This window comes from Silurus meridionalis, chromosome 24 (assembly GCF_014805685.1).
Source record: "Silurus meridionalis isolate SWU-2019-XX chromosome 24, ASM1480568v1, whole genome shotgun sequence".
Taxonomy (NCBI): domain Eukaryota; kingdom Metazoa; phylum Chordata; class Actinopteri; order Siluriformes; family Siluridae; genus Silurus; species Silurus meridionalis.
Window position 1 is genome coordinate 3,557,830 of NC_060907.1, and position 11,336 is coordinate 3,569,165.

The following is an 11,336-nucleotide window of genomic DNA, read 5'->3' on the forward strand; positions in this document are numbered from 1 at the left end:
ATAAAGACCAGGAGATCAGTTTTCCCACCAATCCTTCCTTCCTGCATTGACCTGTCATTCCATCCCGTCGTTGTTATTGGGGCCGAGCTGCTGTGGTATGTGAGGTTCCTGCCAAGCATCAATAAAAATGTTATCTTATCTCATAAACAAACCATAAACATTGACACCTGTTGTCAAGCAGCTCCTCGTGTTCTATGTGTGTGTGTGTGTGTGTGTGTGTGTGTGTGTGTGTGTGTGTGTGTGTGTGTGTGTGTTTTGTTCTCTCATTTTACACACACATGCCTGATCTGATCTAACGTGGCTCCAGGAAATCATGTGACAATTAAACACCTGATGATGCAGCCCTGGTGGCGTCCCACATACGGTCAAAGGGGTTATTAAAGGTCACTCTGAAGGTCTCTAAGCTGGATCTACACAATTAAAAATACAGGTGCCAGGAAGAAATCTTGTTACAGTGATGCCATAGAAGAACCACTTTTCTGAAGAACCTTTTCGTTAATGGTCTTTCAAAGAACCCTTTTTTTCTTCATAAAGATTTTTTTTTCTGGTACTACAAAGAACTCCTTCCAAATTGTCCTCATGAAAATGAAGTGGTCGCTCAGTGATTAAGGCCCTGGGTTACTGATCAGAAGGTGGGGGATTCCATCCCCAATATTGTCAAGCTGCCACTGTTGGGCCCTTGAGGAAGGCCCTTAACATAGTTATGTGGTATTGTTAAGGGTCTGTGAAATTGTTCTTTGAAATGATACCATAAAGGTTCTTCAAAATACCACAGAACCATACCATACAAGTTCCTCACCGAACAACACCACAAAACCACACCATAGATATAACAATATATAATGCCAAAAATGCATATAGTAAAGGTTTTTCAAAGAACAATATCATAGACCCATACCATACAGGTTCTTCACAGAACCATAACACAGAACCATTCACTAAAAGTTCTTCACAGAACAATACCACAAACCTGTACCCTTAAGGTTCTTCAAAGAACAATACCATAGACCCATACCATACAGGTTCTTCACAGAACAATACCACATACCCATACCCTTGAGGTTCTTCAAAGAACAATACAATAGAACCCTACCATAAAGGTTCTTCACAAAATAATTTCATATTTTTATTCTTTCGGCTGCTCCCATTAGGGGTCGCCACAGTGGATCATCCGTCTCCATGCCCCTCTGTCCTCTACATCTGCTTCTTTCAAACCAACTACCTGCATGTCTTCCCTCACCACATCCATAAACCTCCTCCTTGGTCTTTCTCTTTTCCTCCTTCATGGTGGCTCCATCCTCAGCGTTCTCCTACTGATATACCCCATGTCCCTCTTCTGCACATGTCCAAACCATCTCAATCTCACCTCCCTCACCTTGTCTCCAAAACGTCCTACATGCGCTGTCCCTCTAATAAACTCGTTTTTAATCCTGTCCATTTTCGTACCTCCTAACAAAAACCTCACCATCTTCAGCTCTGCTACCTCCAGCTCCACCTCCTGTCTTTTACTCAATGCCACTGTCTCTAAACCATGCAACATCGCAGGTCTCACCACAGTCCTATAAACTTTCCCTTTCATTCTCACAGATACTCTTCTATCACAAATCACTCCTGCTATCACTCTTCTCCACCCACTCCACCCTGCCTGCACTCTTTTCTTCACTTCTCTAACACACTCTCCATTACTCTGCACTGTTGACCCCAGGTACCTGAACTCCTCCACCTTCTCCAGCTCTTCTCCCTGCAACCGCACCCCTCCACTGCCCGCCCTCTCATTCACACACATGTACTCTGTCTTTCTCCTACTGACTCTCATTCCTCTTCTCTCCAGCACATACCTCCACCTCTCCAGGCTCTTCTCCACCTGCTCACTACTCTCACCACATATCACAATATCATCCGCAAACATCAAAGTCCAGGTAGACTCATGTCTGACCTCGTCCGTCAACCTGTCCATCACCACTGCAATAACAGGAAAGGGCTCAGGGACGATCCTTGATGCAGTCCAACCTCCACCTTGAACCAGTCGTTCCTACTGCACACTTCACTGCTGTCACACTTTTCTCATACATGTCCTGCACCACCCTCACATACTTCTCTGACACACCTGACTTCCTCATACAATACCACAACTCCTCTCTCCACCCTGTCATACGCTTTCTCTGAATCCACAAAACACACAATGCAACTCCTTCTGACCTTCTATATACTTCTCAATCAACATTCTCAAAGCAAATAATGCGTCTGTGGTGCTCTTCCTTGGCATGAAACCATACTGTTCCTCACAGATGGTCACCTCTTCCCTCAGCCTGGCTTCCACTACTCTTTTACATAACTTCATGGTGTGACTGATCAACTTAATTCCCCTGTAGTTACTGCAGGTCTGCAAATCTCCTTTATGCTTAAAGATCAGTACCAGCACACTCCTTCTCCATTCCTCAGGCATCATCTCACCTTCCAAAAACTTGTTGAACAACCTAGTTAAATGCTCCAATGCATCTCTCCTAAACATCTCCATGCTTCTACCGGTATGTCATCTGGTCCAACCAACTTTCTACTCTTCATCCTTTCAATCGCTGCTCTCACTTCCTCCTTACTAATTCTATCCACTTCCTGCTTCACCATCTCTACACCATCCAACCTTCTCTCTCTTTCATTTTCCTCATTCATCAGCTGCTCAAAATACTCCCTCCACCTTCTCAACACACTCTCCTCAATAGTCCACACATTTCCAGCTCCATCCTTAATTGCTCTAAATGTATTGTTCTTTTTCTCCTTCCTTAGTGTCCAACTTCTTCTACAGCTCCTCATATGCCTTTTTCTTTGGCTTTTGCCACATCCTTCTTTACCTGCTTCCGCATCTCCTTGTACTCCTGCCTACTTTTCTCATCACTCTGTCGTTTCCAAATTCTGTTTCTCCAACCTCTTTCTCCTTATGCTCTCCTGCACTCTCCTGTCTCCTGAACACACAACATATCTACCTTTCTCCTCTCCAGCATATAAGCTCCCTCTCTCACTTTACCAGGTATAGTACCAACATTTAAAGTACCAACCCGAAACCTCCACTCTCCTACACTGATCCTTTCCCTGCCGTCTCTGTAGACGTCCGGTATGAAATTCTGATTCGTGATCTGCATATTTGATTTGGCACATGTTTTACGCTGGATGTCCTTCATAACACAACCCTCTCAATTTATCCAGACTTGAGACCGGCACTGGATTGTACAACTCTAATGGCACCTGTATTCTTTACAGTGTACATCAAACTTAGAAACATTTCCATAGAAAATTTACATAGAGTACATTAAACCTGGATTTGCTCCTGTTTCATCTTTATCAGGTTTCCTTCTGGTTCTCCAGTTTCTTTTCACCTCCAAAAAAAGTGTTTCATAAATCGAGACAAGCAGTGATACCACAGCGCCATCTGTCAGTCACTTTTAGTTACACGCTTACACACACACACACACACACACACACACACACACACACACACACTTGGGTTGTATGGCAGAACCCAACCTTTAAAATGACTTTATTAGGAAGTTTGGTATGTTCTTCTTCTTGAACATTTCATTCCACATGTAGTCCCATTCTGCTCTTATAAAACCCTCCACTCTTTTTGGAAGATGTTCTACTAGATTTTCTGGAGATATGTGAAGATTCATTCAGCCACAAGGGTGTTAGTAAAATCGGGTCTGGCTGTAGGTGAGGTGAGGAGGTCTGGGGTGCAGTCAGTGTGAGCAAAACAAGGTTCAATAGGTTTGGAGCTCTATAGCAGGAGATCTTCCACATCTTCCAACCATGAAGAGCACATTTTCAGGAAGCTGGATTTGTGCACAGGGGCATCGTCATGCTGGAGGAGGTTTGGGATACCCTATAAAATACACCCTGATTTCACTGTTCAGAGTAGACAAATGTTCAGTATTCAGTGTATTACTGTAAATAAATTACTGAACTAATGACTAAAAGTTCTGGGTGATTTAGTGAGTCATTTATAATAAAATTATTATCTTAAACCTACTATAGTTAGCATTTTAGAGTCACGAGAGAAACATTATCAAAGCAAATTCTTATTTTACAGTGTCTCCAAGATAATGGAGGGTCATGACCTCATGACCAAGGAAGAAGAAGAAGCTGTTTTTACCTCAGTTAAAGTTGAATTAATATGCAAATATATAAAAGTACTGATAACAGGATTGGTATAAATAAAAAGGTTAGAGATTAAATTCATTGCAAGTGTTTTTATTTATTCTGAAAGGATGAAGGAAGGAGGCCGTGGGACCTCCAATATAAATGTTGCCCACTGAATGAAAATGTCTGGAACAGGCCCTGGATGATCCACAAACCACAGACGCTGAAGAACTCTGTTTTTGTTGTTGTTTATTGTCTTTGTTGTTCTTTGACAACACTATAATGCTTTTGAGGTAAAGAGGGTTGAATATTTCGAACTTTTCACTGCGTAGACGTTGTTCTGTGTGCATTTTCGTCGTTCTCATGTGTGAATATTTGTGCTTTTTGTCTGTTTTTATCGTGTTTTTGTTTTCTTTCACTATAAATTTTGCATCATGGCTCCCAGGAAGTGTAGCGATAGTGCTGGAAAGAAGGTTGTAAAAAATCTTTGTCAGGTTCAACAGTAAGTACAATCACAAAGAACTACAAGTGATTTCTTTATGTTTAGAATTTATTACTTTTTATGTTTATACTTTGGTACATGTATATTTGTGTGTTTAATTAGGCAGAAAACATATTTAAAGGGCTGAAATGAGCGATTGCATGAGCTCTCAGGTGTGTGTGTGTGTGTGTGTGTGTGTGTGTGTGTCAAGTCAAGTCAAGTCAAGTTTATTTCTATTGCGCTTTTCACAACAGACATGGTCTCAAAGCAGCTTTACAGAAATCAACATCAAGGTGAATGGTGTGAATTTATCCCTGATGAGCAGCCGTGGTGACTGTGGCAAGGAAAAACTCCCTTAGATGTTATGAGGAAGAAACCTTGAAAGGAACCAGACTCAAAAGAGGAACCCATCCTCATTTGGGTGACATCAAGAGTGTGATCATAAATCTTTCAATAATACAGAACACTGGAGAGTGAGAACTAACATGAGCACTGGAGTATAAGATTATAAGTGATGTTCTTTCTACAGTCTTTGGTATAAAAGTAGGAGCTACTGAGCTCAACATTTGTGATCATCACAGATCCAGCACCAGCTTCTCCATGCCAGAGCCTTTAAACACTTCAGGAAGTCCAATGTCAAAACTACACACATGATGTGGGATTCAATTGGCACTGGTACGTCTCTAGATGGTTCAGGATGTTTGCGAGTTCAGCATCTACTTCTTTAAAGTCCATATTCTTCATGAGGTGGAACGTGACTGGAGCTGGCCAAACCTCAGGAAGCCTCGGGATGGGGAGAGAAAGAGAAGCAGTGGAGAGGAATTAGCGTAGCTGCTGTTCATGATATTAACAGCACAAGTTGATAATGTGCATGTGATCAGATGTTCTGGAGCACAAGGTTATGATATGTGATGTGTGTTATGTGTAGGCTTTGCTAAAATGATATGTTTTTAATCTGCACTTAAACTGGGAGAGTGTGTCTGAGCCCCGAACACTGTCAGGAACACTATTCCAGAGTTTAGGAGCTAAATGTGAAAATGCTCTACCACCTTTAGTGGACTTTGCTATTCTAGGAACTACTAGAAGCCCAGAGTTTTGAGATCTCAGGGAGCGTGGCGGATTGTAGCGAGTTAAAAGACTGGATAGATACACGGGAGCCAAACCATTTAGTGCTTTATAAGTGAGAAGTAATAGTTTGTAGTCTATTTGAAACTTAACAGGAAGCCAATGTAGGGACGATAAGATTGGGGTTATGTGATCATATTTTCTTGACCTTGTGAGAACTCTTGCTGCCGGATTCTGAACTAACTGAAGCTTGTTTATTAATGATGCAGGACATCCACCTAGTAACGCATTACAGTAGTCTATTCTGGAGGTCATAAACGCATGGACGAGCTTCTCTGCATCGGATATAGATAACATATTTCTTAGCTTAGAAATATTTCTAAGGTGAAAGAAGTCTGTTTTTGTAACTTGGTTGATATGATTTTTAAAAGATAAGTTGCTGTCTAAAATAACTCCCAGGTCTTTTACTGTTGAACTAGTAGTTACAGAACATCCGTTTAAATACAGGTTGTGTGTGTGTTACCTAATATACTGTATACTTATACAGCACCTTTGCAGCTATTTGGTATTCAGCCATTACAATACAAATCCCCGCCCACTCTCGGTCACGTGTCTCGGTCCTGTGATATGATTGGACGCCCCCGTTCAGCCTCTCGTGGTGTGGAATTCCTTGTAGCGGGCGCGTGCCGCTTCAAAGAGGGAAAAAATCCAGCAGTTGTTTAAAAAAAAAAAAACAATAATAAATACAAATCCAAGATGGCGGATGTGAGAGTGAGAGAGGAGCCAGTGGTGAGTGTGTGTGAGATCACCTTCAGCTTTCTTTTCTCCAAACCGTCTGCAATACGTGATTGAGCTGAGCTGAAACCGTGTCTGAGTCTGAGGTTAACTTGTATAACTAGTAACTAGTCCTACTGGACCATCTCTCTGTGTGTGTGTGTGTGTGTGTGTGTGTGTGTGTGTGTGTGTGTGTGTGTGTGTGTGTGTGTATTTTCATGATTTTTATTAATTTCTCTCCCTTTTCTCATTGCTTCCAGAGGTCTGCCACCCCGAACAGGAAGCTGAACAGCTCTTTAGGAGAACCAGACTTTGGTTCCCCCAGCAGAGATGAACAGCAGCTCCTGGTAATAAATCCACTTCCTGTTGTAGTGAAAAGTGGCTTGTGGTTGATCCAAAATGAGGAAAAAACAAAAATGAGAACAGAGGCCATACATTATACCAAAGTTCCTTTATTTATTTTTTTTAAACACTGTTTTCTCGTGATCAGTGCTTAGTTTCTCCTCGAACCTTCATCACACATAATAACCACAACCAGTTGTAGCACCTTGACCCCGACTCTCACAGATGCAGTGGTTATGGTTATGATCCAGGATTCTGCCTCTAGAACGCGCTCTTATTCTGAATACACAGAGAAGTGAAGCGGTGGTCATGTGGTCATGTCGTTTTTCAGTTCTGATAACGAGAAAACAAGAACGAACAATATTATATTGCGTGGACTCTCTGGACTTCTGTAGAAACGTCCATTGAGAAGACATGGCAGATGCCCTTATATATTATAGAGCGACTGACAGTTATCTCACTTATACGGCTGAACAATCGAAGGCCTCACTAAAGGGCCCAGCAGTGGCAGCTGACCTTCTTGACCTTCCGATCAGAAGTGACTCAGGAGGTAATGGATGGACATTCAGTGGTTCCATTTTGAGTCTGGTTCCTCTCAACGTTTCTCTGGGATTTTTTCCTTCACCACGGTCGCCACTGATTCACTCATGAAGGACAAACAGAATTATAAGGAACAAACGTATACGTTATTTATTGTTCATTATTGTACAACCTGTAGATATCATGTCCTGTTGATTCATTTTTATAACATATTTCATGAATATATTGTTTAGTCAGTACCATTTTGTGGAAGTATTCGAGGTGGGATGAGACCTGGGAAGAAGCTCACCATCATGGGCATCATGGATCCCGAGCCAGACGGGTGAGAAGACGCACGAGAACACGTATACGCTCACATGCGTGTATGTTAGTGATAAGTGAATAATTGTGTGTGTGATCAGTTTCGACATCAGTCTGACGTGCGGTTGTGACGACGTGGCACTGGAGGTCAGCGCGAGGTTTGAGGATCGCCAGCTACTGAGGAACGCGCATGTCTCCGGCTCGTGGGGGGAGGAGGAGACCGCCATCCCTTTCTTCCCGTTCCTTGCCGGACAGCCATTCAAGGTACGTGAATAGTCATCAGCTTTTCAGCCATAATCATAATATCATGCAATATGATGTATTGTAAAAATGATCAGTTTTTCTTGAGCTGCATGCAAGGGGCGTGGCCTAATATTCTAAACAGAATTGAGCCACACCAAAGGGGCATGGCCTAATATTTAAAACATATTTGAGCCCCACCCAGTGGGTGTGGCCAAAAATTCTAAACAGGATCGAGCTACACCAAAAGGGGCGTGGCCTAATATTCTAAACAGTCACCCTCGCACTTCGTTAGTTCACTCAGATTTAATGAAGACCACGTTTGATTTGAACAGAGGGGCGGAGCTGACACACTCGATTTAGTCGAGGCAAGCCCCGCCCCCCTCCCCACACTGATTGTAATTGTTAGACCTTGACATGTTTTTATTTGTTGTTGTTTTTTACGTTACTGTTCTCCAGCTGGAGATTCACTGTGAGCACCAGAGCTTCCGTGTGTTTGTTGACGGTCAGCCGCTGTTCGATTTCTACCACCGCCTGCGCTCGCTAATATCCATCGACACCATTCAGATCAACGGCAACCTGAGCATCACCAAACTCAACTGAGCAGGATACCATCTGCATTCCAGGACCAACACCGACATGAACCTCTGCCTTTACACCACAAAAACTTAAAGCTCTGAAATTGTAACCGTGTTCTGCGTTTGAGCTTTCCAACCTGCAGCTGATTATAGGAATTGCTCACACACACACACACACACACACACACACACACACATGGTATCTGCAGCTATTTTCTGTTTGTTTTTTTTGTTTTTTTATGAGGATGTAATCCTTAGCGCTCTTCAGAGAGAACAGGACGTAGATGTTTCGTCCTGGTGAAGATGTTTAACGCCCACGCCGAGACGACACACCACAAAGCTCCTCTGTAAAGATCTCCACCACCAGCAGGAAGCATAGTTCATGTGTATCATTTCTGGCCCAGAAATGTGTCATGCGATGAAGAAACCATATACATGGTTTAAAAAATTTTAATACATTTAAATATTAATATTTATAAAGTGCCTTTTTAATTTTTTTATAAATAATACTGATCCAGAACCATGTTACAAACCACTCCTTTAAAAGAGTTCATTATGTCCATCAATGTTTATTTAAGGAAGTTCACTGTACAGCCAAAAGTTTGTGGACACCCAAGCATAAGATTACTACATTCTCCAGATAACTTTAGGTGTTCCACTAGATTTTGTGGAGATGAAAAGCAGATCTTCATGGAGCCGGCTTCGTGCACAGGGGTATCGTCATGCTGGAGTGGGTTTGTGTCTCCAAGTTCAATTCGGTGTAAAATTCGCACCGTGGACTTTAGAAGTTTTTTCTTCACGTTTGTCTCAGAGCCGACGAGAGCCGGCGGTTTATCATCACAGATGCGGAAAAGTCGCACACGGCCGCTTTAACGACGTCGAAAACGTTGTGCAACTGGAATTAAATACGCCTGTAAAAAAAAAAACACCACAAAAATAAACATGCAGGTTTTCTGATGATACGAGTCGATACTCAGGAACGCAGCAGATGTTTGTGTAAATGTGTGGAAATATTATATAATATACAAAGTATTTTCGTTTTGTTTTCCAGACATTCCAATGACCGAATAATGAAGTGTATATGAGGAAGATATTAATACCAATGAAGGTGCTTTCTTGTAAAACATTGTGTGTGTGGTTTTTTTTTGGCCTGTTGCAATGTTTGTTTGTTTCCTGATCTCTAATCAATTAAATCCTTCTAATCAGCGCTTATTAGTCTTTGTCATATTTATCAGCGTTAACGGTCACGAGCTGCTTCGACTCACAGGACACGCACACAGATAATGCAGCGATAAAGAATGAATAAGTTTGTTCTTTATGAGAGTACGTTTTTCCCTGTGGGGAAGGAAAAACTCCCTGAGATGCATAAGGAAGAAACCTTGAGAGGAACCAGACTCAAGAGAGAACCTCATCCTCATCTGGGTGCCACTGAATGTAGCTTTATTACAGATAAACGATGTTGAGGTGCAGTGATGGTGATCACATGCAGACTGTAGTCCTGAGTCAGTGTAGCAGACTGTTGACATTAACTACAGTCCAAATCCTCAAAGCTTCTGTCTTTCTCTGTAATTTCATGGATCTCCAGGCCGTTGATGTAAAGCCGTCCCCATCTGCAGAGTCGCCTCCAATCGAAAGAGAACACTATCCAGAGACAGGCCTGGACGTAGTGGGCAGATCTGAGAAGAGGAGATGGGCAGGAACTGATCACTGGTACCTCAGGAGCATGTTTAACTCGACCGAGAGAGAGAAGTAGAGTGAAGGGAGAGAGAGATATGGATTATTAAGTCTCCTTTTTGTTGTATGAAAGTTATGGACACTGTGCAGTTGGAGACTCTGGCAAGACTCACTCTGGCAGCATAACTAACACTGAGAGCCAGAAGGTAACACCGACATGAGGGCTCTCTGAGATAAGAGACGACCCACCACACCACCATCAACAAACCTGAGTGAACGTGTGAGAGTAAGGAGACGACAGCATACAAATATCCCAGTTCACCAAACACTCTATATCCATGTTCCCTCCAGATCTGCTCCTTTACCTCAGAAAGACTTCACTAAATAAATATGTGTTCAGCCTCGACTTGAACACTGAGACTGTGTCTGAGTCCCGAACACTGATTGGAAGGTTGTTCCACAACTGCGGGGTTTATAAGAGAAAGATCTGCCCCCTGCTGGAGTCTTCATTATTTGAGGTACCAACAAATAGCCTGCACCTTTTGATCTAAGTAGGCGTGGAGGATCATACTGGGACAGAAGTTGGTAAAAAGCGTTAAGTGCTTTATATGTCAGTAGTAGTATTTTATAATTAGTGTGAGATGTAATTGGGAGCAGTGTAGATGATTAAAACAGGGCTGATGTGCTCATATGTTCTATATCTAGTGAGGACCTTTGTTGCTTCCTGAGCTTTACTGTAATACCTCTCAAAAGAGTTTTAGGTTGATGGTATTCTTTTATAAATCGCTCTGGATAAAAGCTTTAGCTTGATACAAAGACGGCGACTGTGAGAAAGTTTGTATTAAAAAATAAAAAATAAACTGGAGAAACCAGAACTTCCATAGAACTGCTTGTCTTCATTACCATAAAGTGTTCTTTCTGGCATCACAACCCTGAGACGTTTTTATTATTTTATTATTTGATGTTCTTATCTGTCATAGCTACATTTGATAAAGATTTGCCCCTGACACGATATTTCTATTTTCTTTCCCCCAACATCTACTCCAGCCCATGGAGCCTTTGGTACATTGTCTTTCCCTATTCTGGATTTCCTGTCCATGTCTGGTATCTCGTTCCACTTCCTATTTCTACGTCAATCGTCTTATCTTGCTGCCCTTGACTGCTTCCTCCTGCCTTTTCTGAAGCAACCAGTATGTATACACCAAACTGCC

At 42.2% G+C, this 11,336-nt stretch overlaps 1 protein-coding gene across 1 annotated transcript; it reads left to right on the forward strand.

The window, feature by feature from the left end:
- The first annotated feature begins 6,329 nt into the window (after positions 1–6,329).
- lgalsla (lectin, galactoside-binding-like a) lies at positions 6,330–9,659 on the forward strand. Its single transcript, XM_046838143.1, has 5 exons — positions 6,330–6,466; positions 6,712–6,798; positions 7,567–7,655; positions 7,735–7,897; positions 8,333–9,659. Exons 1-5 carry the CDS (start codon positions 6,434–6,436, stop codon positions 8,474–8,476), a joined length of 516 nt encoding a protein of 171 aa, XP_046694099.1. The 5' UTR covers positions 6,330–6,433; the 3' UTR covers positions 8,477–9,659.
- The last annotated feature ends 1,677 nt before the right edge of the window (positions 9,660–11,336 follow it).